Source organism: Hemiscyllium ocellatum, chromosome 20 (assembly GCF_020745735.1).
Source record: "Hemiscyllium ocellatum isolate sHemOce1 chromosome 20, sHemOce1.pat.X.cur, whole genome shotgun sequence".
Lineage (NCBI taxonomy): Eukaryota > Metazoa > Chordata > Chondrichthyes > Orectolobiformes > Hemiscylliidae > Hemiscyllium > Hemiscyllium ocellatum.
The window spans coordinates 25,421,659-25,449,587 of record NC_083420.1 but is presented as its reverse complement, the minus strand read 5'-3'; the positions used below and the strand labels follow the sequence as shown (position 1 = coordinate 25,449,587).

At 39.4% G+C, this 27,929-nt stretch overlaps 1 protein-coding gene across 1 annotated transcript in view; it reads left to right on the top strand.

Annotated features, from left to right (window-relative positions):
• tbc1d24 (TBC1 domain family, member 24) overlaps positions 1–16,163 on the top strand; it is a 44,564-nt gene extending 28,401 nt beyond the window's left edge. The window contains exons 4-8 of the mRNA XM_060840657.1: positions 6,793–6,951; positions 7,077–7,140; positions 9,367–9,462; positions 11,766–12,030; positions 12,626–16,163. Coding sequence (XP_060696640.1) covers positions 6,793–6,951; positions 7,077–7,140; positions 9,367–9,462; positions 11,766–12,030; positions 12,626–12,780 — 739 coding nt within the window. The 3' untranslated portion in view covers positions 12,781–16,163. The remainder of the gene's footprint in view (positions 1–6,792; positions 6,952–7,076; positions 7,141–9,366; positions 9,463–11,765; positions 12,031–12,625) is intronic.
• The last annotated feature ends 11,766 nt before the right edge of the window (positions 16,164–27,929 follow it).

Genomic DNA, 27,929 nt, shown 5'->3' with positions numbered 1-27,929 from the left:
CTTGAAACAAATAATAACTCTGAATATTACGCTATCAGCCAGCAAAGTAGTAACTATTACCTCCAGTCTGGCATAGGTCGGTTACAAGTTTTTGATGATGAAACAGTGCATTGAGACTTGCATCTGGCCCACTAAGTTTTTATCACAGAATGGTACAAGATAATGCCAATCACATTATAAATCACTTTGCTGGACACGTCTTAAAATTTCAGTTTAGCAACTTTGATATGCATGAGAATTAACTGTTGCTTCCAGAAATCTTATGTCTTTTCCCTCTGGTCCATGTACACTAGCTCTGTGCACAGTTAATGAAATACAGCAGTTTGAAGCTGTTTCAAGAATATGGTAATGTTAATTAGGTTATTAATTAATTAAACAATTTAAAGCAAATTAAATTCTGAACTTGCTTTCCTTCGAAATAGTATTCAGATTGGAAGTAGAATTTTGAAACTGTCTGTTCTCTCAGGTGGGCCTAAAAGATTCCATGGCACTATTTTGAAGAATAGAAGAGGAATTCTGTGGAATTCGTAGCCAATATTTATCACTCAATCAACTTAACATAAAATCTGATCATCATCATATTTATGTGGCAGCTTGCTATGCCCAAATTGGTTGCTGTGTTTCTTGCGTTACAACAGTGAATATGCTTCAAGGCGCTCCTCACTGGCTGTAAAGTAGTTTATATGTCCTGAGTGTGTGAAAGATGCTGCAGAAACACATCATCTTTATGGAATAGCAATTGACTGAGCAAGCTAATAAAGACAATATAGTGTGGGGCTACCAGTAATGTGTCACATATAATTCAAATCCAGATTCAGATGTTGCCGAGAATTAGTCACAATCTCAATTTGTTTTATCTTGTTTAGTTTAAGTCCCTTTGGATATGTGAACTGCACTCCGCCAAATACCCTGAATGTGCAGGTTTATCCAGTTGTCTTAAACCTGTTGAAAATGTGTTGCTGGAAAAGCGCAGCAGGTCAGGCAGCATCCAAGGAACAGGAGATTCGACGTTTCCTGAAGAAGGCTTATGCCCGAAACGTCGAATCTCCTGTTCCTTGGATGCTGCCTGACCTGCTGCGCTTTTCCAGCAACACATTTTCAGCTCTGATCTCCAGCATCTGCAGACCTCACTTTCTCCCCATCTTAAACCTGTTGCCAACTAGCTTGTATTTTGCTCATGGGTTCAGACTTTGGTTTTGATGCTTTGTATTGTTTGGGCAGTTCGCAAAATAAGAAACAGGTACTAAATCAAAGAACTGTCTGTAGCTCAGCACATTATGACTTATCCTTCTCATGGTCTGCAATATGCTGGAAATTGCTCTCTGATTTTGATTTCTGCCATCCTGTTAGCTGAGGTAGCACCTTAGAAGATTCGTAAATGCAAATGTTTGACTTCAATGCACCCTTCCTTTCTCCTGCTCTTGATGAACTGATTGGAGCCTGCTAAGTTGTTGGGAGACCTCCTGCTCTGCCATTTGACAGCCAATGGATTTCTTCTATTAGCAGAAGAGATTACCTTACGGGATTTGTTCTTTGTTGCTTCCCAGCATGCTTTGAAAAGTTTTCAGCATTAATTTTGAAAAGTGATGACAATTCATAAGAGTATTCCTTTTCTTCTAAGCAGTCTGTTAAACATATGCTGTTCTTTGGTTAGTTTTTAAAAAAGCCGGAGTGAGGGTGAGGTTTTTGAGATCTTGCGTAACATTTATGCTCCATTTTCTTTTCAAGAAGGGATTTGTGAAGGAGGCTTAACTTGCTCAGTCAATTACTTTGCAAAGCTGACTTTGTATCAATGCACTATGTTGAATGTTAAAGTTGAAAGTGCGCTGTAGCAGTAGACATTTATAACATAACAAACCTAAAATTTCTCCCTTTTTTAAATGGCTTTTTTTCTTCAGATTGTCACGTTCTGAAAGCCAGTGGGATTATGATGGTTTCCACATTATTGATTGGTTCTCAACACAAAAGCAGAAATTGCTTATTATTGCTAAAGTGTTAAACTGAAATTGAGCAATGCCAAAAATAAAGACAATGTCCTTCTCATTGTTACTGATCTTGCCTTTTGAGAATTATTTGAATAGTTCCATAGAAACCCTTGTGCACAGAGCCAGGGTAGATGCTACTCCAAATTACGATTTTGTTTAATCGGCAAACAATATACTATGGATGCTGGAAATTTAAGGTAAAAACACAAAATATCGGAAATGTTCAGATCAGACTGTGTTAATGGTGAGAAAAACAGTGTTAATGACCTACCATTAGAATAGGAAATGTGTTCACCTAGGTTAAGGAGACCAATTGCAGATTAGGTGACTTTCACAGAGCACTTCTGTTTTAAGTGTGAGTTTGACACCAATCTTTCAGTACTTGGTCATTTTAGTTCTTCATCTTGTGCTGTCACTCAGATATCTGTCCTTGGCCTATTGTAATATTACAGTGACACTTAATGCAAGATTGAGGAACAACACCTCATTTTTTGGATTAGGCATTTTATAGTCATCCAGATTCGATGTTGAGTTCAACAATTTCCGACTATAACCAAAAGAGAGAAAATGCTGGAAAATCTCAGCAAGTCTGGCAGCATCTGTAAGGAGAGAAAAGAGCTCACATTTTGATTCTAACTGACCCTTCGTCAAAACTTCGACAAACGGTCAGTTAGACTCGAAACGTCAGCTCTTTTCTCTCCTTATAGATGCTGCCAGACTTGCTGAGATTTTACAGCATTTTCTCTTTTTTTGGTTTCAGATTCTAGATCCGCAGAAATTTGTTTTTATTTCTGACTATAAACTGTTTTGTTTGCTTAGCATAATCTTTGCCCCTAGTTTTGCTTTCTCGGTAACTGTACAATTGCTTGCAGGCACATCTTTTTGTTTCTTTTCTTATCCCATCAATATTTACTTTGGATCCTGTAGGACTAGCTCTTCTGTCATTGTCGTTCTTGTCTCCTACCCATTTCATGCCTTACTTCATCCTTATCCAGACCTTGCTCAAAGTCTATTGCATCTTTAACTTTTCCTAGTTCTGATGAAAGGTCATCAACCTGAAATATTAACTCTGATTCCAGTATTTCCAGGTTTTTTTTCTGTAGTTATCTTATGGTTTTGTTAGTTGCTTAGCATGTAGTAACAATTCTTATGTTTTATCAGTTGAAGCTTGCTCTTTTTCTCTGGGCTGTGGGAATTACGCTGATTGCTGTTTCTTTTTTTTTCCTTCGTCATTATACCTGTGCTCTTTGACATCCAAATTTGTTCCTGTTAAACTACGCCTTCCATGTTCAATTTGCAGACGAAGGTAGGCTATAGAAAGAACTTTCTTCACAAAATTTGAGATTTGTGTGGGTTTAAGCGCACAATCTACATAGAGGGAAGTTTTCTACGCTCCCATTGGCCCTCCCCATACCTAAACACATCCAATAACGTTTTTCTTAGCAAAAGTTTGCAAAATAATGTTTAATGTCTTATTAGTAACAATATTCCAAATGCATTGCATGAAGTATAGTGAGCAGTAAGACTGAGAAGATTCATGTTTGACAGCTGGCTGGTTGATTTGATCAGTCTACTTGATAATTAATTCAGGATGTGCAGCCCACTGTTGATTGCATTGCCTCTGAGGTGGCAAACCCCCACAGATTGGTCATGGTGTCTACTTTTTTCACATGTACTGACTTTCACTGGAAAGTGCATCTTTTATAAGTGTGAAATAGGCGAAACCCTCTGTTCCTAATGTGAGTATGGGGGAATTATATTTGGATGGTAGAACAGTATGGTACAAACAACTAATCATTTCTAAGTGCTTCTGTTTTACAAGTGTGCAAAATCTCCAGTTTATCACCTATCACAGGATTACTGATTTCAAGCATTTTTTACTCTGCTGGTGAATCTGTGACGGTGACCCATTTTCAGTGAAGTATTAATTGGCACTGTTCTGAAGGGTTGTCCCAGTTCTCTCACCTAAAAGAAAAATGCAAGTGTGACCATTGTATAAGTTCACTCAACCATCTGCTTCTTTCGTTCCCACCTCACCTAATGCTATGAAAGCCAACATTTGCCCAATGTCTTGGTCAGGTGCCATGGTTTTCAACCCATTGTGTTTGGACAGTGTGCATAAGATTATCATGCAGTAAGCAATTCATGTAGTTGTATTTTCACAATTATCATAGATGACAGCCACATCTCAATAAAATCATTGAAAATCAGCCTTAACAGAGGTAACACAATGTTTTGAACATTTTTCTTGTTAATCCCCATTTTCCTCGTAACTCATCGCTATCTACCAATCTTGAAATGACAGAGCAGGGGATAAAAAAGATAGATAAGCAAAAGTTAACTGCTTCAGCAAGGAAATTGGTGATGTGGCTGCAGTGCATAGACTATTACAGATTAGTGGAGATTTTTGAGCGAGGGAAGATAGAAACAAAATGCTGGCAGAAAATAAAAATCGTAGCTTTAAAAAATATAAGTAATTATATAAATTGTACGAGATTACTAATATGCAAGTACTATGTTACAATGCATGCAGGAAGTAGTAATATTTAGTATTGATGAGAGAATCTTATGTTATGTGCAAGGCTTGTGCCATTGAAAGGGGCATGTGTTGCACAGGAGAGTAAAAAACATGTATTATTTGCAATCTGGTTATTCTTCCTCCGTTTACCAGGTCATAAAACTGTATGCATGTCAGACATTATTATAGAGCTCCCTTCCAGGTGCAATGAGATTTGTGTAATGCAAAGCTGAGAATATCAATGTGACATTGAATTTTATACTTGATGCAGTGAAACTGGGTATATAAATTAAGTATGATGTTCGGACCTGGTTTGTATTTGACCTGATAAAGTTGCAGGTCATATGGCTTGATGTCATTGTCAGAAGTTGTTTTAATTAAACCTCTGTTAAAACATGGTTGTGTTTCTAGTTATCTTTGTAGAAATGTGGAATTCGAAGAAAAGTTTTCTTCTGTCAGCATTTTTAAAAAGTCCATTTGATTGTCCTTCATTACAAGAACAGTATATCAATCAAAATTAAGGATTTCAGTCTTTCCAAAATAATAAGATTGAGGAGTAGAAGTAGGCCATTTGGAGTCTGCTTCGCTATTCAGTGAGGTCATGACTAATCTGATAATCCTGAATTCTATGTTCTTGCTTTTCCCCATAACCCTTGATTCCCTCGAGTTAAAACAAAATCTATCAACCTAAGCCTAAAATATTCACAATGACCACAGTGAATTTTATGAGAGGAAGAAAATCCTCCTGTCTTAAATGGATGACCTCTTTCTATGAAATTTTCTATCTGTTCCTATATCCTTGCACAAGAGGAAACAACATCTCTGCATCTACTCTGTCAAGCCCTCTAAGAATATCATGTTTCAATAAGGTCACCTCTTATTCTTCTAAACTCCATTGAGTACAAGTCCAACTCCCCCTCCTTACAACAAAATCCTTCCATATCTCGAATCAACTGAATGAACCTTCTGTGAACAACCATCAATGCCAGCATACTTTTTCTTTGATAAGAGGATCAAAACTGTTTACAGTACTCCATCTGTGGCCTGACTAATGTCTTATATAGTTTAGCAAGACATCCTTATTTTTATTCTCATTGACATGGCAGCCAGCAGTCCACTTGCCTTCCCTATTACCTGCTGAAATTGGATACTTACACTGGATTTTGGTGATTCATGAACAATGACCCCAAAATCCCTCCAGTTTTTCTCCATTTCGATAATATTTAGTGCCTCAATTCTTCTTGTCAAAGTGTATAACCTCATATTTTCCCATATTAAATTCCATTCTGCCAAGTTTTAGCTTACTGAATCTGTCAATCCCTCTAAATCCTCATTTTGTCATTCTTACAAGTTGCCTTTCTGTTTGTTTTTGTTAGCCATAAACTTGGCAATTGTAAATTCATTTCCATCACTCAAATTATTGATATGTAGTAAATAAATGTGGTCCCAGTCCTGGTCCCTGTTGCACTACTGAGCTGAAAGTGCTCTCTTATTCAAGTCTGTCTTCCATTAGTTAGTAAATTTTTTACCTATGAAAGTTCAGTACCTACAACACAGTGGGCTCTTATTAAGTAACCTAATGTGCAGTACCTTATCCATCACCTTTTGGAAATTTAAGAATAATATCTACTGGTTCTCCTTTTATTTAGCCTTTTTGTTACCTTCTTAAAGGACAGTAATAAACTTGCCAGGCAAGATTTCACCTTCATGAATCCAAGCTGACTGTTTTGATTTTGTGTATTTCTAAATTACATTATTTATGTTAGACTCTAACATTTTCCCAATGACCAATGTTAAGGTAACTTGCCTATAGTTATCTTTTTTTGATCTCCCTTTTTGAATTAAGGCTGTTGTGTTAGCAGTTTTCCAATTCTCTCCAGTCTTCCAATCCTCTGGGACTTCTCCCAAATCCAAGGATTCTTTGACGATTATTACCACTGTGGCCAGTACATTTGTAGAGCTTTTTTTAAATAAAAAAGTCATAGGATGCAACCTATGGACCAAGGACACGATTCTTCAGTGTTTTGCATTGATACATGAAATCCCTAACGAACAGCATCGGTTTTGAGTAGAAGTTGTGAATGGAGGGGTGTTATGGCAAATGCCAGTACATTATGGTGTTGCTGTTTTTTTTTGGGTTTGATTTGTATGTAATGAGGTGAGTGCCACACTTAAAGTATAATTATGATTCTGGGGACCTAGATTGTTCTCTGCTTTTTATTATCATAACTGAAGTCTGATCCATTTTATTTTGGGTATTTTCTTGACTTTTTAATGGATTTCTTGCAGACATAATGTTCATCTAGCAGTCAATGTTGAAAATTTCAAATCTGAAGTTGTCAGTGCAAAGGAGATGAGAGAAATTTGGTCCTGGATCCCAGAGCGATTTGCCCTGTGCCAACCAATGTTGATTTTTACTACTTCAGATGATGGTTATAGCCTGACTAGGTAAGATACAAGAAGAAAACAATCAGTAAGTTAGCAAGTATCTGTGGAGAGAGAAAAACCAGGTTAATTTTTCTATTCAATGATTGTCCGAACTGAAAAACTTGCACATCTTTCTATCATTTCAGATTTTATGCTCGCTGTGAAGGCTATGAACCAACCATCATTCTCATCAAAACAACTGAGGCTGAGGTAGGTTATGTATCTTACACAATTAAAAAATGAGGTCTGCAGATGCTGGAGATCACAGCTGCAAATGTGTTGCTGGTCAAAGCACAGCAGGTTAGGCAGCATCTCAGGAATAGAGAATTCGACGTTTCGAGCATAAGCCCTTCATCAGGAATAAGAGAGAGAGAGCCAAGCCGGCTGAGATAAAAGGTAGGGAGGAGGGACTAGGGGGAGGGGCGATGGAGGTGGGATAGGTGGAAGGAGGTCAAGGTGAGGGTGATAGGCCGGAGTGGGGTGGGGGCGGAGAGGTCAGGAAGAGGATTGCAGGTTAGGAGGGCGGTGCTGAGTTGAGGGAACCGACTGAGACAAGGTGGGGGGAGGGGAAATGAGGAAGCTGGAGAAATCTGAATTCATACCTTGTGGTTGGAGGGTTCCCAGGCGGAAGATGAGGCGCTCCTCCTCCAGCCGTCGTGTAGTTGTGTTCTGCCGGTGGAGGAGTCCAAGGACCTGCATGTCCTCGGTGGAGTGGGAGGGGGAGTTAAAGTGTTGAGCCACGGGGTGATTGGGTTGGTTGGTTCGGGCGGCCCAGAGGTGTTCTCTGAAGCGTTCCGCAAGTAAGCGGCCTGTCTCACCAATATAGAGGAGGCCACATCGGGTGCAGCGGATGCAATAGATGATGTGTGTGGAGGTACAGGTGAACTTGTGGCGGATATGGAAGGATCCCTTGGGGCCTTGGAGGGAAGTGAGTGTGGAGGTGTGGGCGCAAGTTTTACATTTCCTGCGGTTGCAGGGGAAGGTGCCGGGGGTGGAGGTTGGGTTGGTGGGGGGTGTGGATCTGACAAGGGAGTCACGAAGGGAGTGGTCCTTGCGGAACGCTGATAGGGGAGGGGAGGGAAATATATCCTTGGTGGTGGGGTCCGTTTGGAGGTGGCGGAAATGGCGGCGGATAATACGTTGTATGCGCAGGTTGGTGGGGTGGTAGGTGAGAACCAGTGGGGTTCTGTCTTGGTGGCGGTTGGAGGAGCGGGGCTCAAGGGCGGAGGAGCGGGAAGTGGAGGAGATGCGGTGGAGGGCATCGTCGATCACGTCTGGGGGGAATCTGCGGTCCTTGAAGAAGGAGGCCATCTGGGTTGTGCGGTGTTGGAATTGGTCCTCCTGGGAGCAGATGCGGCGGAGACGAAGGAATTGGGAATATGGGATGGCGTTTTTACAGGGGGCAGGGTGGGAGGAGGTGTAGTCCAGGTAGCTGTGGGAGTCAGTCGGTTTATAATAGATGTCTGTGTTGAGTCGGTCGCCCGAGATAGAAATGGAAAGGTCTAGGAAGGGGAGGGAGGAGTCTGAGACAGTCCAGGTGAATTTCAGGTCGGGATGGAAGGTGTTAGTAAAGTTGATGAACTGTTCAACCTCCTCGTGGGAGCACGAGGCAGCGCCGATACAGTCATCGATGTAGCGGAGGAAAAGGTGGGGGGTGGTGCCAGTGTAGTTGCGGAAGATGGACTGTTCCACATATCCTACAAAGAGGCAGGCATAGCTGGGGCCCATGCGGGTGCCCATGGCAACTCCTTTAGTTTGGAGGAAGTGGGAGGATTGAAAAGAGAAGTTATTCAGGGTGAGGACCAGTTCAGTCAGTCGAAGGAGGGTGTCAGTGGAAGGGTACTGGTTAGTGCGGCGGGAAAGGAAGAAGCGGAGGGCTTTGAGTCCTTCGTGATGGGGGATGGAGGTGTACAGGGACTGGATGTCCATAGTGAAAATAAGGCGTTGGGGACCGGGGAAGCGAAAATCCTGGAGGAGGTGGAGGGCGTGGGTGGTGTCCCGAACGTAGGTGGGGAGTTCTTGGACTAAAGGGGACAGGACCGTGTCGAGGTATTGGGAGATGAGTTCGGGAAAACTTTGTTGTGTAACTGAAATGTATTTTTTATTTTGTTGAATTGCAAAAGAGAGCAACAGCTACAATGGGAGTGGCTGTGAAAAATCTTAAGATATAAAAGTTTTACACAACATGGAGGGAATTATCAGGTCAATCATTATAGGAACAAATTATTGATTGTTCTAATTTTATGCCAGGTGTTAATAATTGCCTTGAAAGATTTTCTATATAATGGTAGTAGATATGAGAATCTTAATGAAGTTGAACTAAAGAAGAATCTCGGAGAATCTATTTAGCATTAATATAACAGGGAAGGCCTAATCTGAAAACCGATCATGGAATTTATCCTGCCTGAAACTGTCACTTTGTCCTTACTTTAACAGGTTTGTGGTGCTTACCTGTCAACAGATTGGATAGAACGGAGGCAAGGAGGAAACAAGCTAAGTTATTTTGGCACAGGGGAATGTTTTGTGTTTAAGGTATTTTGATGGATTCTGCTGGCTAATATTGCATTGTCTGTGGCTATTTTACTACTGAAAGGCCAGAAATTTATATTGCCTTACCTTTATCACATTAATGGCACTGTGACAACAGCAAGTGTTCACTGAAGGAGAACTGTAGACAAATCAGTTTTATCACACGGTCTGTGTACATGTGCTGTAGAAATTACTTGTTTCTAAAGAACAGATTGTCCTTGCGGAAAATAATTTCCTGGAGGTATCTCCTTTCTATAATGGCTCTGTTGTGGAATGCTAATCATTATTGGTATGCATATTTAATGCTTGTAACTTCATTTTGGTCAAAATGCCATTTCTTTTTGACATGAATATAACCATGAGCTATACCAGCTTTTAAAACCATAAGTATTAGGAACAGCAATAGGCTGTTCGATCCCTCGAGCCTGCTATGCCATTCAATAAAATCATGGCTGATTTGGTGCTCCTCATACCCACTTTCATGCCTTTTCCCCAAGACCCTTGATTCCCTTACTGATCAAGAATGTTATCTATCTGAGACTTGAATTTACACTGGGACTGAAACTACCACCACCAACTTCCCTCTCCACATGCTCGTGCGTGAACACATGAGTTCCAAAGACTTCCCTTCCCAAGTGTGTCATCTTTTAAATTGTAGCAGCTGCTATTAACTTTCAAGCTATTTGTCTCCTCCAAAGTTCTGGCCTAATCTAGTAATTAGCACTGAAGCTTTTTACAATGCATTTTGTTTACCAGTGATCCTTTCTTTTAGATCTTATCTGTAGAAAATGGAATGATGGTTTGTCAAAAAAAACTTCTTTGCTTAAGCTGCTTTTGTGACGTAAGATGTGTGATTTATGTTATATAGTTTAATATTTTTGAGTTTGGATTATGAGCGTGTGGCATGTGTTTTGGTCTGTATATGTGAGGGAATTTAATGATTAACTTATCCGTATTTCTGGAGCTGTAATTTTTTTAAAAAACCAGTATGAGTGAATGTCCCTGTCTTGATAATGGGAATTTATTTATGTTAGAGTTTCACAAGCGAACAGAGTAAACAATAAAGAGCATTAGCTTGCTCTCAGTTAGAATTGGGGTTTGTTTTGTTTTTGGCTTCGGGAAAAAACCATAGCTTGGAAAGCTTTTTTTCAGTTTTCAGAAAATCTGGTTGAAGTTACATATATGAAACTGTGTTTCTCCTGGAGAAAGAAGTTGATTCAGAAATGTTAGGAAAGGGCTTACCTCAGTGTAGGAGTTCTAGTTTAACAGTTCCAGACCATGAGTATTTGGTTTAGGACCTTTTGAAGGGTTTATTTGAAGCTGAGAATCTAAGCTCAGTTTATGGATGCTCTGGAAGAGGCTGTCAAGCTCTCAAGACTGGGAATTGAAATAAACAGGCTAAATTAAACACCGATGTAATGGAGAATAGAACTTTTCCTGGTGTTGGAGTACTGTAATTTCAATGGTGGTGGGATAGATGAGGTTGTACAGTGTTTCAAAATCTTTCAATTTATATTGAATCTAAGTAGCTTGATTTAGTCTACTTTATTATTTTTTGCCTAATAAACTTTTTCATTTTTAAAATCAGATCTGCAGCATTTGAGCATGTATTTCAATGATAGACCCGTCACTAATTTGAAAAAAAGAATGTTAAGCCAGATTTCAGTCTGGGATTTGGATTGTCCTGTAATAACATCAGCTTGGACCATCATAGTTTCAACAAAAACACATTTCTGCAAGAGTTGGGGAAAGTCTGGAAATGGTTAAATATATTATGTAACCTAGAGTAGTATGACGTTGCAATCTGTTTTTATCTAAGCATTTTGCACAAAAGATTGTTTCAGTTTTCATTTATTGAAATAGTGCCTACAATACAAAATAAAGCATCTCGAAGTTAACAATTTGAGAGATTAAGTTTTGTAAAGCTAAATAGAATTTGTTCTTTCATTGGAATGTTTTTTAAAAAAAATCAGCATAGTGAGTCCTGTCCTAGTCATCTATTAACCTCATTAGAGAACTGGAAAAATTACACTTTAAATCACTTTCAACACATTCAAAACCTTACCATTTCCTATTGCCAGTCTTTGAAGCTTGATTCAAGTTCATGTGGCAGGCTTGTGCCAATTCTAAATACTTCTGAATTACCCAAAAGCATTCTTCTGCATTACAGCATTACCAGAAATAGATATAATTATATCTCAGCAGTATATTTATGAAGAAACTGATATGTTAGCCATATCAGAATGTTGTTTGAGATTGTCTCCTGTGTCTGAATTGTATGCTGTTTTGATTTTTGTTACTTCTAGCTACAACCTGAAATGGAAAGATATGAATGGGTTATTATTAAACATCCAGAGATAGAAGCTTCTAAAAGCCTTCGGGAGGCTTGCCCAGAGGCACCACAGCAGCCTGGTATCTTGGATACAGAAATCCCCCTGGAGCAGAGTTTACTTAATTCATCTGAGGAGCCATCAGACAGATTATCACCCTTTCTTGCCACACGCCATTTCAACTTGACATCCAAAGCTACTTCAATGTTCATGGCCGGAAGTGCAGAATCCATTATAATTGGTGAGCAAACCTGTCTGTTAGAAGTAAGCTATATGTGTGTGTTCTATATTATAAACGTACACAATATGTAGATAGGTAAACCAGGACGCAAGAGAACTTGTTTTAGTGGCAGGGAATTTTGAATGCTCACTTGCGATCCGACAGAGCCTTCATTTAATAGATGATCCAAAAGAATTGCACCTCCAATAATGCAGCTGTCCATCTACTCCACTGTAGCATCAACATTAGGTTTTGTGCTTAGGTCCCTGGTCTAACTTTTTAAACCACACCTTGTGTCTGAGAAGGAGTGTGCTATCAACTGAACCAGGCTAACACCAGGTGAGAGTTGAGGAAAAGAAAACTAAATCTGTGATTTCTTACTCTGTGCTGTCCTCAAAAGATATTTTTATATCAAGGATTGTCAGCAATTGAATATCAAATCAGAAGTGATAAGTCTTAAAAGCACATGAAATGACAACCTTTTCTTTTGTTTTAAATCTCCTCGTGCCAAAGCCACTGAATTGTTTGCAAAACAAAGTAATGTGCCTGTTCGGTTTATCCTTGTTAATCCTGTCAGGAAAGCAGAACTAAGCTGTTGCTGTTACCTTTCCAACAGGTGGTGGCAGCTGCCCTGCATTGTACATCGATGGAAACCTGAACCGTGGCACAACAGGGCGCTCCAGTACTTTTGACAATCTTCCTCTGTGTTCAGAAACTTTCCAGATTAGTGTATTGGAAGTTTGGAGCTTTCAGAACATCATGCCTAATTGAGGACATTATTCTGTCTCTAAGATTCTCTTCAATTCCACCAATTCTTTTTGGTCAGTTTTGTTGTTGTCCAGTGATCTAGATTCCTTTGAAGTTGGGAATCCCTGTTTCTGTTAGTACAGTATTATTTTTAACCTTTAACCATCTGGGAGTAGCAAAAGTAAACAACCCTTGGAGAGGAGGCAGTGACCAAATCTTCATGATTACATCATTTGTATGTTTGTGACTTGAATTCCATTAATCATGCACCTAGCTAGAGCAAATATTTCAGCCATGTGTATCTCTCAGAAAGTAAGCTATATTGTCCTGCTAAACTTTGAAAACTAGTATGCCATTCTAATACTTCTAAATTAAATGTATTAATATGTTTATCATGTTATGATGGGAAATTAGGTTCCCTTGCAGCTTTGCAAACCATTAGATCACAACGCCCAGCTTTGACACACTGATGATCTCAAGTCTATTTCAGTGAAGACAAAATCCAACTCTTATACTTGGAATAATGCTGCTGATTAGAGGGAAGTGTCAGACAAAAGAAGATTTATCAATACACAGTGTTAGAAGAAGTGCTTGTTTTAATCTAATTGGCTTAGCACTTTGTACAGACTAATGCACAGCTTCCAGAGAGTCTTGTTTGTTTCACATTCGTTCAATATAGATTTATGTTGCTCTTTTTAAGCAAAATGAAATTGTAGAACAGACTGCACATTTTTCTTTTTACAGCCTCACACTATCAATTCAGATGTCAACTTTCTGTGGAGGCAAGCAGTTTGACAGATTTTTACATGCTTCAAACTGAATTAATTCCTTCTCTGCAACAGTTATATGCTCACCTGCTTGGTCAACTTCTAAATTCTACAAAGATGTAGAGAGTCCATGTTAAGGGACAATCCATTTTGTATCAGTCTAGCCCAGTTTAGTTCTTGCCCTGGCTGGAGAATGAAGCTAGTACCTCTGGCCTGTGTGGCCAAGCTACTAACTCAGGGAATCTGGCATTGCATATCTTTTAACTTGATTTTTAAAATTCAACATGTATAGTGGAATTGCAGAAGTGTACATAACAATGAAGGGTTTCTTTTGCAGTATTCTAAGTATATAACTTTTCAAGTATAAAATATACTCAGTATTAATGCTAAATTCTCAGAAGCAGCTGCTTGTTTGTTTACATACAATAGTGTCAGTGTCTCCTTGATCCTATAGCTCCATATCTTGACTATGAAAGATCCATGTTAGTTTGGAAATTTACTGTACCTAACCATGGTGGAGTGAATTGTAATTTGCACCATCAGGTAGGTATGAATTTTTATTGCACATGGGATAATGTTCATGGCACATACGTTCTTTCAACTTAAAGGAGATATTCAGAGTTTTACAGATTTTTAAAATATGCCAGTTCAGAGTGAAGTTTACATATATGTAAAATATTGCTTTTCCTGTTTTACATTTTAAGAATTCCAATTCCCCACTTCTGCCAATTCTAGAAAAATGAATTGAGATATCAGCTATAACAAATTAGAAGCTAAATATAGCTGACCGTGTACTGTTTAAGGACATTGTGCTTGTAGGAAATTCTTCACTCAGAGCTTGATTACAATATACTGACTCCTGTAAAATGTTGGGTAGAAGAATGTTCTTACATATTTGTGCATTAATATTTACAGTGCAATTTCAGGGCCACATGTTTCTTTCTTGTTAGTGAGTTATTCATTTGCAGTGCCCAGTGGGGCTGGTTCTTGGATTGTAGGTCATGCAAAACCTCCCCATGGTGCCATCGAGATACCAGAATGCTTAGACAAAAAAAAATGGGTGTCCAGTTGCAGTGTGTTGATGAACTTGCTCCTTCAAAACTGGACATAGAAATATTGTGAGATTGAACACAATTCACCAAAGCTCAAATGGTGGTCCACTAATTGACAGTTCAAACTGATTAGACATAGTCATATGGTCATGAAATGCAATCAGAGTAATAAACAATTGAGGCTTCATTACAGACTGAGTCCGCTTTAATTATGAAGTAACTTGCATCTGATCTAATGAAGAGTGACAGCTGGCTGTGGTCATTGCCCTTGAACAGAGAATGTACAGGCCTCAACATCTACATTAGTCTGTTCAGTCTTGGGGCCAGTAATGCAGGAATTGCACTTTCTAGGCACATTGCTTAGCCAGCAGTCTCCAGACTAAGCATTTCCCATCATCACTTTTTTTTTGTTTGAGTGACCAGTATCATTTTTAGTTATAGAATTTGAAGTTTATGGAGTTTAGGTTATATTTCAGAAATAACATTTTAGAGAGAGTATGAATTGGTGGTATTTTGTGTTGCTCAGTTTTGAGTTGAACTAAGTTAAACCAATTTCAAACTTTATTGCTTAAGTTTCTAAATCTTCAGAGCTATAGTGCAATGTAATTAATCCCTATCTTCGGTTAGGGTTCATTTCATTGAAGGTGCAATACTTTTTTTTAATCTTTTGAACCATATCTTTAGAAATTTGATGTAAGGAACTTTAAACCATGCACTATTCTGGGATGTTTGCTATGTAATGGCTCATTGAAACCATGCAGCTGTCAGCAGTGTCAGGAGTGAGCACAGAGCATGGTGCCTGGGGGAAATTAGGGACATATGGTTGACTTTTACGATCAAGACACTCTGTTTCAGTGTACTAATGTGCAGTGTATCTGTGGTTCAATCTGATTTTAATGTTATTGTGAAAGTAACCTTTAAAGTGCATTGTATTACATATATGCATATAATACTGAATTTATATTAATTACATGGAATTCATATGGTTTAAGTCAGACAAAAGATATAGTTTTGTATGAAGAAATGCTGATAACTTTAGTTGGAAGTGTGTTGTCCCCAATTTTTGCTGGTCTGTTACTCCTGCTGCACAATCTTTATGCCATATTATGATACAGTAATGGAAAAGTGACTGCTGCCTGCATTTCTCTTGAACTATTGATGTGTAATGTTCTAAGCTTCATCTGCACTGTGCACGCTTGACTGGTTCAGCTGTTACGGAAGTGTGACAGTAACGTCAGCAGTGTCAACTACTGATGCACGTACCATTCTGTAGCTAATCATATCAATGCAAGGGATCCGAATACATTGTGAAGGTGTGTCATTGTTTATCATCGTGAATGGAAAGAATATGATGGTCAACTCTGGGTGGTCTACAATCCAAGTGCATCTGGCTCAATCTGCAATGACATTACCTGCTGTCCCAGCCAGCCACAAAAACTAAAAGAATCAGCTGAAAATGGATTGTCTGTTTATTTTGAATGAAATGTTTTACACTCATGCTAACATCAACATATACTTATTCTTTTATTGTATGTTGAACTTTGAAGGTCTCATATCTATTAAACCAGGCCTGGATTTTTGTACTGTTCCCTTAATTTGTTTGTTGACTTGTGTTCTGGTTCTTAAGTGCAAGAGCTGTGTACAGCGATGGAGTAAAATTCCTAGTGTATTTTGGTATGTAAAGCACTATAGTGTCACATGTTTTTTCATACGTCATTGCAGCAGTTTTGGAAGCAATCTTGAAAAGTGTCATTAATTTACAAGATGAAATTAAATACGTATCCAGTGTGTCCTGTTTGTTTTGCATCTTTTGTGAGTGTGGATGGAATGGCTCTTTAGTTTATAATATTCTGAGTGTTCCACGAATTAGTTGTGGTGGAACACAATTGAAGTCCATTTGGGTGAAGTCCTAAATGAGGACTGGTGCTGGTTTGAAAAAAAACCTAGCTCTATACCTCACCATTTTTATTTTATTTAGGAGTGGAGATTTCGGTTGTATGTGTTTGGGTGGCGAGGAGATGTGGCTGGGGAAGTGGGGAGTGGTGATGGGGGTTGGCAGGGTAGGCAGGATAGGGGCGGAGGTGAGATAGAGCAGGTGATGGAATAAAATGAGGTTGTCATGGGAGGCCTTCAGTGGTTTTCTATGGAGGACTATCCATTGGTGTGACAAATGTAATGTTAGTGCAGAGAGGGGCTCTTTTACCGTCATTCTCTTGTACTCTTCTGGATTCATTGAGATTCTACAGCACCACCCAGTGGACCTTTGTTGTTACAAACCTATCTGTTCTTTACAAAGAGCATCAACAACAACAGCACTAGGACATTTGGCCTTGTGAACCTGGTGCACCTTTCAAAACTTCAATTCTGTCTTCCCATGCTATCCCCACAGCCCTTAATTCTCTTAGTCTCTCTGTCTTGAACACACTGAGCATCTACAGGAATTTGGGTACAGAATTCCAAAGATCTACAGCCTTTTGAATGAAGGCATTTCCACTCATTCTAAATGGATCATCATTTCTGATTTGAGATTTCTAGTTCTGGACTTGCAAAACAGGGTCCAAACTACTCTACCTCTCAATATAGATCAATCTCATCAAACAAGGTTTCAGCCTTGTCTTCAGCCTTTGCTTGCCTGCACCTTGTAGCCAAAATCTTTCATAGCTGAAGCTATTAGAGTAAATATCCACTGCACCCTTTATTGGTGTGGCGACTAGACCAGGATGCAGTTCTCTTGTGGCCTAATAAGAGCTGTATACAGCTTCAGCATATCTTTTCTGCTTTCACAGTCAATGCTTCTGTTTATGAAGCCCAAGATCCTAAATATTTTCCTAACTATTTGCTCTGCATGACCTTTTCCCTTGAATTTCTAGGTATCTCTATCCCTGTGATCTTTTAAAAAATTTCATTTATTCTGGATGTATTCTCTTTGTCAAGTGCATTACCTCACACTTCTTTGCTTTAAATGATGTCTTTCACTAGTCTGTCCATTCTGGTCACCTTTCCATGATGTAATTGATTGGTATCAACCTAACTGTTATTCACTCCACCACTTTTGGAAATCAATGGCAAATTTGAAATTTGACTTTAAATTCTAATATCCAAGCTATTTTATCCAAATCATAAAAGTAATGGTCCAAGCACTAACCCTTGGGGTACACTTGCTACCTATCCACTTTCTGGCCCTCTATCTCCTATCTTCAAGCCAATTTTGTATCCAATTGGCCAGCTCTTTCTTGTCCCATGTGATCTAACCTTGCTAACCAGTAAACCACATGGAACAACGTGGTTGAGAGTTTCAAATTCCTAGGAGTAAATATCACCAACAATCTATCCTGGTCCATCCACATTGACATTATGGTCAGGAAGGCACACCGATGTTTCTGCTTCCTCAGAAGGCTAAAGAAATTAGCGTATTCACACTGACTCTTACCATTTTTTTATAGATCCTCCACTCCAGGTGGGAAAAAAAATGCCCAATCTATTCAGCCTTTCCCTAAACTCAAACCCTCTACTCCTGGCAACATCCTTGTAAATCTTTTCTGCATCCTTTCAAATTTAACAACATCCTTCCTATAGAAAGGTAACCAGACTTGTATACAGTATTCCATAAGTGGCCTCACTAATGTCCTATACAGCCACAGCTCCTATATACAATGCATTGACCAACAAAGGCAAGCATACCAAACCCCGCCTCCACTACTGTGTCTATCTGCAACTCCACCTTCAAGGAATGATTAACCTGTACCCCATGATCTCTTTGCTCAAAGAGAAATACTTTCTTTTTGGGTTTTGATGTGGGAAATGATACTACGGACCATGACAGGAAAGGGTAGAGAGTTTGAATCTAAAAGTCAACCAATAGATAAGACTAGAATTTAGAGTATTCTGTAAAAGGATAAAACTGCAGACTCTTGTTCTGAATGCAGGTAGCATTTAAAACATAGCAGAAGAACTGGAGGCTCAATTAGAATTAGTTGCGGAGAAACTGTTACAAGATAGCATTGGAAGATGGGAATATAAATAATAAGTACTTGTCAGAAAAATACTGACTATCATGGTGGATTTTACTCAACATATTGCCAGGAAAAGTTGGGCTAATGTATCCTAAATAAGGAGTTCATAGAAGGTTTTATGTTTTATGGGATAATGTTTTAGAACAGTATGTCTTGGAATCAACAAGAGACCTGGCTGTACTAGACCTGCTATTACAAAAAAATACAAAGGAACGGGCATTTTGGCTTCTGAAGCCTGTGCTGACACATGACACCTTTCTAAACTTAAAAACCTTTTGCCTCTATGCAGTTCATACCCCTATATCCCATGCTCATTCTTGTATCTGTCAAGATGCCTCTTAAATGTTGCTATTGTATGTGTTTCTGTCACCACCTTTGGCAGCATGTGTAATAGGGCTAATGAATGATCTTCAAGTAAAGATGCCCCTTGGTAGCAATGATCATATGTTCGAATTTTACATAGGTTTGAGGGAGAGAGGAGTGAGTTGGAGATTATGAAAAAAGTGCATTATGAAAGCAAAGCTGATTAAAGAATAGATCAATAGAGATGTAGTGGAAGACATTTAATGACCTATTTCAGAATAGATACAGTCCAACAAGAAAGAAAAGTTCCAAAGGATGCACCCACTGTAGTTCAGTAGAAATTTTAAAGACAGTATCAAACCAAAAGGAACAGTGCACAATTGTAGTGCAAAGACATAGCAGATCAAAAGATTGGACAGAATATTTTAAAAACAAAATTAAGTATGGAAGTAGCAATTAGAGTGAGCGCCAAAATATAAAAACAAATAGTAAGCATTCCTGTAAGTAGTTAAAGGAGAAAAGAGTAGTCCTGCAGGAAGAGAGACTGTAGAATTGCTGATGGAAAATGAGAAAAAGCAATTAAGTAGGTATTTTACATTAGTCATCACGATAGTGGATACAAATAAGTCACCATGATGGTAATAGATCAGGAAATTGAAGGGAGAGAGAAACTCAGCAAATTACAATCGGAGAAGTGGCACTGAGTTGGAACTGCAGGCTGACAAGTGCCTAGATCTTGATGCAGTTCATCCTATGGTCTTAAGCTGCTCGTGGATTTAAAGTTCAACATTCTCCACTCCCCACTCACCCCTCCCCTCAAATAAAATTGAGGGTGTTTCCGTTAGATTGGAAGATTGAATAAAGGATTTATATTTTTTGAAAGAGAGGACAACAAAAATGAAACTACAGGCCAGTTACCATTTGTCTTAATGGAAATATTAGAAGCTATTAAAAGACATCATAGTAAGATACTTTAGGTTAAAGTATTTAATGTGGTTTTCTGAAATCAAAATAATGTTTTACAAATTTATTGGAATTCTCTAAGGAAGTGAAATGTACTGTGGCTACAGGGAAGCCAGTGGATGTATTGTACTGTACATACATTATCAAATATCTTCTGCAAATCTATCATATAACGGACCTCAGGCTGGGGAGAGGTCAGTCACTGGGCCTCTGGTAGGGGGAGGGAGTTGGAGCCGGGAAGGGTGGAGAGAGGGTCAGTCACTGTGCCTCAAGTAGAGCCTAACTCAGGATGCGTGCTGTTTTTGTAGGGTCTTCTCTGGTTTTGTTTTTTTTTCCTGATTGTTACTGTCAAACCTGCTGTGCATGGTTTCTCAATCTTAGCCATTTGTCTTCCTGTGTTTTTTTTTAAATTGCCATGTAATTCCCTAGATCACAATTATTTAGTTTCTAGTATTTTGTAAAAGGTGGTGCTTTTCAGACTGAAGGCCCGTGACCAGTGGTGTGCTTCAAGGATCCATGCTGGGTCCACTATTTTTCATCATTTACATGAATGATTTGGATGTGAGCATAAGAGGTATAGTTAGTAAGTTTGCAGATGAGACCAAAATTGGAGGTGTAGTGGACAGTGAAGAAGGTTACCCCAGATTATAATGGGATCTTGATCAGATGGGCCAATGGGTTGAGGAGTGATAGATGGAGTTTAATTTAGATAAATGTGAGGTGCTGCGTTTTGGGAAAGCAAATCCTTACAGGATTTATAGCCTTAATGGTAAGGTCCTAGGGAGTGTAGGTTCAAAATTCCTTGAAAGTAGAGTCACAGGTAGATAGAATATTGAAGACGGTTTTTGGTATGCTTTCCTTTATTGGTCAGAGTATTGAGTACAGGAGTTGGGAGGTCATGTTTGGCTGTACAGGACATTGGTTAGACCACTCTTGGAATATTGTGTGCAATTCTGGTCTCCTAATTGGAAGGATATTATGAAACTTGAAAGGGTTCAGAAAGGATTTAAGGATGCTGCCAGGGTTGGAGGATTTGAGCAATAGGGAGAGGTTGAATAGGCTGGGGCTGTTTTCCCTGGGGTGACCTTATAGAGGTTTATGAAATTATGAGGGGCAAGGATAGGATAAATAGACATTCTGGGGGAGTCCAGAACTGGAGGGCATAGGCTTAGGGTGAGAGGGGAAAGATATAAAAGAAACCTAAGGGGCAACTTTTTTTTACACAGAGGGCAATGCGTGTATGGAATAAGCTGCCAAAGGAAGTGGTGGAGGCTGGTACCATTGCAGCATTTAAAAGGAATCTGGATGGGTATATGAATAGGAAGGGTTGAGAGGGATATGGGCCAAGTGCTGGCAAATGGGACTAGATTAGGTTAGGATATCTGATCAACATGGACATGTTGGATTGAAGGGTTTGTTTCTGTGCTGTACTTCTCTATGACTCTATTTTGGAAATTAGATCTACTGGCTTAGTGGGGAGCATAGATCGGCTGGCTAACCAGCAGAGCATAGGTATAAATGGGTCTTTTTTAGATTGGCAAGGTGCAATGAGGGTGCTTCATGGGTATCAAAGACAGGTCAGAAGGTATGGTTGTGATATTTGCTGCTCATACGAAAGTGAGTTGTGAGGAGGATGCCACAAAGATTCAGATCCGTTAGGTGAGTGGAAAAATATGTGGCAAATGGCATAATGTGAGAAATTGTGAAATAAGTATGTTATCTAAATTTTAGAGTTTAGAGCTTTTAAAAATGTATTCACAGGAGATGGACGTTGCTAGCTAGGCTAACATTTATTGTTCGTTCTGAATTGAGTTAAGAGTTAACTTTATTTCCGTGGGTCTGGAATGACATGTAGACCAAACTGGATAAGAATGGCAGTTTCCTTTCCTAAAGGACATTAATGAGCCAGGTGTATTTTTCCTGGCAATTGGCAACAATTTTCATTGTTATCTGGAGATTCAAAATTCCATTTTCTATCTATTTCAAATTCCACCATTCGCCATAACCTGGATTGCTGGATCAATAGCCTATCGATTAATACAATTAGATCATCACCTCTCCTGAAGCTCTAAGATTCCAAGAGATCACGGAGTCTTTGTGCATGAGTCACAAAAGAAAAGTATATAGTTATAAGGAGTAATTAGGAGAGCTAATAAAATGTTATCACTGCTTCAGTTAGACAGGACACTGGTGAGCCTGCAGCTGGAGTACTGTGCAGTTTTGGTCACCTTTATCTAAGAAAGGATCGAAATGTGTTGAAAGCATTTCAGATAAGGTTTAAAAGAATATGTTGTCTTATGAGGAAAAATTGGACAGGTCATGCTTATAGCCATTGGAATTTATAAAGTAGGATTAACTTGATTTCAGCATGTAAGATCCTGAAGGGTCTTGACCGGGTAAATGTTGAGATGTTCCTAATGTGAGAAGCTAGAACTAGGAGTTACTGATTAAAAATGAACAACCCCTATTAAAAACAGATTATGTTAAAAACAAATTCTGAAGTTTGAGAGTCAGACTGGTTTTATTTCCAAAGTAGGAATTTATAAAATGACACATAGATTGACTGCCTACAGAAAGCACGCAATAGAACCAGTCTGACACAAGATTGGAATACATATAGACTCTAACCTCACACCTTTAATGCATTGTCTGAGCTGAGATGTCACTTTTTTATATATAAACACTTGATATCTCGGGAATGTGACTTGAAAGAAGTTTAGGGATTTGCATATTAATGAATTGAAGCCTGCAACTGAATTTAAAAGATAAAAGACTAAACAGCAGTCTATTTTTTTTCAATATATCACATCAGTGTATGACACTATGATCTTTTGCTATAAATTCTGTGTCCTATGATCCTGCACCATTAGTTACCTGACGAGAGAGCAGCCCTCCAAAAGCTTGTACTTCCAATTAAACCTGTTGGACTATGACCTGGTGTTGTGTGATTTTTAACTTTGTCCACCCTTGTCCAACACTGGCACCTCCACATCATATCTTTCTTCACTAGACTACAGTGGTGGGAGTATTCCAGAATTTACAACCTTTGAGGTCTTCCTTTTTATTTCCTCCCTATTGCTACAGTTACCAATTTAGTTTAAAGGATTTATCTAATTAATTTCTGAAGTATTATTTCTTTGCAAATAAAATCTCAAAAGCCTGAAGTGTTGCAGCTTATTAGCGCACTTGAAATTGAGCCCCGTTATTTCCAAAGTTAAATAGATAATTGAGCCCCACTATTTCTAGAGTTAAATAGATAATGATTTTATGAAGTTCCCCAATTTACCTAACATTCAGACCCAGATTAATAGAAAGCCTGGACCAGTGTTTTCTTGTGCTAAATAGACTCTAGCTACAGGTAAACAATTACAATCTGATTCAATTGTTAATGCAGGAGGGCATAGCAGGAATACCCGAAAATGAGATGTCAGTCTGGTAACACTATCAAACAGATGTATTTGCATACTAAACAGCAAAAACAGCAAGTTCTAGACAGAGCAAAGTGATCCTACAACCAATGGGATCAGATCTAAGCTCTCCATTCTGCTGCATCTAGTCACGAATGGTGGTGGACAATGAAACAGGTCACTGGAAGAGGTAACTCCACAAATATCTCCATCTTTAAAGATGAACAGCCCGACACATGAAATGCAAAAGATGAGGCTGAAGCATTTACAGCAATCTTTAGCCAGAAGGGCTGATTAGATGATCACCTCCTCCAGTGGTCCCAGCACCACAGATACCACAGCCTTCAGTGAATTCAATTCACTTCATGTGATATCAAAAAAACAGTTGGAAACACTGGATATTGCAAAGGCAATGGGCCCTGACAACATTCTGGCAATAGTACTAAAACAGTGTGCTCCAGAACTTGCCGCTCCATGGCCAAGCTGTTCCAGTACAATTACAACAGTGGCATCTACCTGAGAATGTCAAAATTTACCCAGATACATTTTATATAAAAAGGCAGGACAAATATAACCCAGCCAATTATTGTCTCATCAGTATATTCTCAATCATCAGTAAAATGATGGAAGGTGTAATCAACAATGCAATCAATTCGGCAATAACCTGCTTAGTGATGTCCAGTTTAGGTTCCACCAGGACCGCTCAGCTCCTGAACTCATTACCCACATCGACCAAGAAGCTGAATTTCAGAGGTGAGAGTGATAGCCCTTAACATCAGGACTGCATTCTACTGAATATGGCATCATGGAACCCTCGCAAAACTGGAGTCAGTGGGTATCCAGAGCGAACTCTCCACTGATTGGAGTCATATCTGGCACATAGGATGATTGTGGTTGTTAGATGTCAGTCATCTCAGCTCTGGGCTATTTCTGCAGGAGTTCCTCAGGTTAGTAAACTAGGCCTAACCATCTTCAGCTGCTTCATAAATGGCCTTCCCGCATCATAAGGTGAGAAGTGGGAATGTTCGCCAATAATTGCGCAATGCTCACCAATAATTGCACGAAGTTCACCTTTGGCAACCCTTCTGAAACTGAAGCAGTCCATGTTCAAAGGCAACCAGATCTGGACAATACCCAGGTTTGGGCTGACAAGTCACAAGTAATATCCAAGTCACGCAAATGCTAGGTAATGGCCACCTCCAATAAGAGACAGTCTAATCACCACCCCTTGACTTTCCATTGTGTTACCATCACTGAATCCCCCATATGAACATCATTGGGGTAAACATTGACCAGAAATTCAACTGGACTCATCACAAACACAGCAGCTACAAGAGTAGGTCAGATACTAGGAATCTTGCAACAAGTAACTGACCAAACTCTGTTCTTCATCTATATGGCACAAGTCAGAAGCGTGATGGAATAAATTCCACTTGCCTGGATGTGTGCAGCTCCAGCAACACTCAAGAAGCTTGACATCATCCAGGATAAAGCAGCCCACTTGATTGGTACCACATCCACAAGCATCCAGTCCCTCCACCACTGATGCTCAGTAGCAGCAGTGTATGCTATTTACAAAATAGACTGTAGAAATTCTTCAAAGATCCTTAGACAGCACTTTCCAACCCCATGACTGCTTCCATCTAGAAGGAAAAGCAGCAGATACATGGGAAATCATGACCTATAAGTTCCCCTCCAAGTCACTCACCATTCTGGCTTGGAAATATATCACCATTCCTTCATTGTTACTGGTTCAAAATCCTGGAATTCCCTCCCTAAGAGCAATCTGGGTCAACCAAGAGCATATGGACTGCAGTGCTTCAAGGAGACAACTCACCATCACTTTCTCAAGGGCAACCAGTGAAGGGCAATAAAAATAAAATGCTGGCCAGCAGCGATGCCCACTTCCCATGAGTGAGTAAAAAATAAATTGGCATATAATATTACTAATTAGAATTCTAATCCCATTATAAAATCTCTCTTGCTCACAGATTAAAATAGGTTATGGACAATGGGGAAAGAGTAGAAAGACCGGTAGTTTCTGTCCCCAGGTTCTGTTGTTGAGATGATTTTTATGACTCTTCTGCTGGCCAGCACATTGCTTCAATTGTGTTTCTCTGATTTCTTCCTTGTTGGTATTGTCACAATGTTGGTCTTTTTACAAGATTACTATGCCCTTGAGTTTTTCCCCAGAGTGGGGGTAATTGGCCAGGCTCTAACTAGGCTGGGTTTGAAAGGTTTACTGGGGCCCTTTTTGTTTATGCCTAACAGAAAATGCCTCTGGCCTAAGGCTTTCATGTCTTTACAAAATCTGGTAGAGTCAAAGGGGAGGAGCCAGCTTGCTGTGTAACTAGCCTTCATTTAGATTAGAGTTTTTGATTCAGTTCAGCAGGTGTGTGTGTGTGTGTGTGTGTGTGTGTGTCTGAAGAAAGGCTGCTGGTCCTCTCCATCCTGCTACCCTTCTGACTTCATAACCTATAAGCTTTTTGTGCCATTTTTACTCTTAGTGCTAAGGGGTCTATTTATGGGGATTATTGCAAATATTACTGGAACAGCATCATTAAGCCAGGATAGTTTGTCAGGTTTTCGGATAGGATACGTTATCCGATATTCTATTTTCTGTTCTTTGTGTTTCATTCCGTAATTGTGTAAATACATTATGTTTGTTTAAAACTTGGCAACAAATAGCAAAGTTACGGTCTGGGCTACCTGCTTAAGAATGTTTTGAGGGGTCGGGCCTGGTCCATAACAGTATATGAAACAAAGTGGCTGGTTTACTTATAAAAATGTAAAAAACTGTTGCTCAGAAGATAAGCTGATTTTCTTCAGGCTTAAAGTGAATTTCAACTGCAGAGAATAAAAGGACCACTCTTGACCTGGGGAAAATTTAACACTCCTTGAAACATGAAACTCACCTCTCTCTTTATAATGTGTTCCCAGCTCCAAGCTGTTCAATTACTTGAGAATCAATCACACAGTTGTTAGCAAGTAAAAAGGGCTCTGTCATTGATAACTGGTCACTAGATCACAGCTTCCTCATTTCCCCTCCCCCTACATTATCCCAGTCCCAAGCCTCCAACTGAGCACCAGTCTCCAGACCTGTCTGTCACTCCCCCCTCTGACCTATTATCTTCTCCTTTGCTTTCATCCACCTAACGCTTTCTCAGTTATCTTACCTCCAACCTCCCTTCCAATTTATCTCTCAGTCCCAGGGCCACAAACCTCAATCCTGATGAAGGGCTTATGCCCAAACTTCGATTTTCCTGCTCCTCGGATGCTCCCTGACCTGCATTCCGAACACCCCGAACACATTCTCGACTCTGACCTCCAGCATTGGCAGTTCTCACTTTTTCCTGATTTGGAGATGCTGGTTATGGATTTGGGTGTACTAAGTTAAAAATCACACAACACCAGGTTATAGTCCAACAGGTTTAATTGGAAGCGCTAGCTTTTGGAGCGACGCTCCTTCATCAAGTGGTTGTGGAGTACACGATTGTAAGACACAGAATTAATAGCAAAAGTTTACAGTGTGGTGTAACTGAAATTATACATTGAAAAATACCTTGATTGTTTGTTATGTCTCTCATCTGTTAGAATGACCATGTTAGTTTCACTGGTCACTTTTACTGTTTACATCATCAGCCTGAACTGAACTTGCCTCCACCACACATCCAGGGAGTGCATTCCATGTACTAACTAAACACTGAGAAAAAACTCACATTTGCTTCTTTTGCAAAGCACTTCAAAACTGTACCAACTTGATCCATTTGAGTGAGAACAGTTTCACCCAATTCACACTCCTCATGATTTTGAAGATTTCTATAATATCTTCTCTCAGCCTTCTACTCTCCAAGGATAGGAGTCCCAACAGCTTTGATTTTTTTTATATAGCTAAATTATCTGATCCCTGGAACTAACCCCGATTAGTGTTTGACAAGGGTGTTGTTTATCATCAGTCTTTTTCAATGTTGCTGCAGAACTGATAATCAAGGAAGCATTTGAAGACACAGACTCTGCTGTTAAGATTTAGTCGGGGGTGGTGTGGGTTGGCGGTGAGTGATAACATCAGTTAGAGTTGCTTATTAAATAATGCTTGTAACATGCACAGCAGAAGGATTGCAAGATCTGGAGATAGGATAGTAACAGTGGACATGGAGTTTGGAATGTAAGTGAAGCTTGACAAACCTAAAAGGATGCATATGTCAAAGTTATGAAAATTATCATAAATTCAGGAAAGGGAGAGAAGCTATAACAGTTAGAACAAGTCAAGTATTTAGCAAGCATCACATTCACAAATGAAAGGTGTAACAAAGAAATAAAAGCAAAGATGGAGTCATAGAGATGTGCAGCACGGAAACAGACCCCTCTTCAGTGCCAACCAGATATTCTAAGTTAATCCAGTCCCATTGGCCATCATTTGGCCCACATGCCTCTAAACCCTTTCTATTTATATACCCACCCAGGTGCTTTTTAAATATTGTAATTGTACCCACCTCTACCACCACCTTTGTCAGCTTATTCCATACATGCACCACCCTCTGTGAAAAAAAATTGTCCCTTGGACCACTTTTAAATCTTTCCCCTCTCACCTTAAACCAAGCTGTCTAGTATTGGACTCCCCTACCCTAGGGTAAAGACCTTGCCTATTCACCCCATCAATGCCCCTGA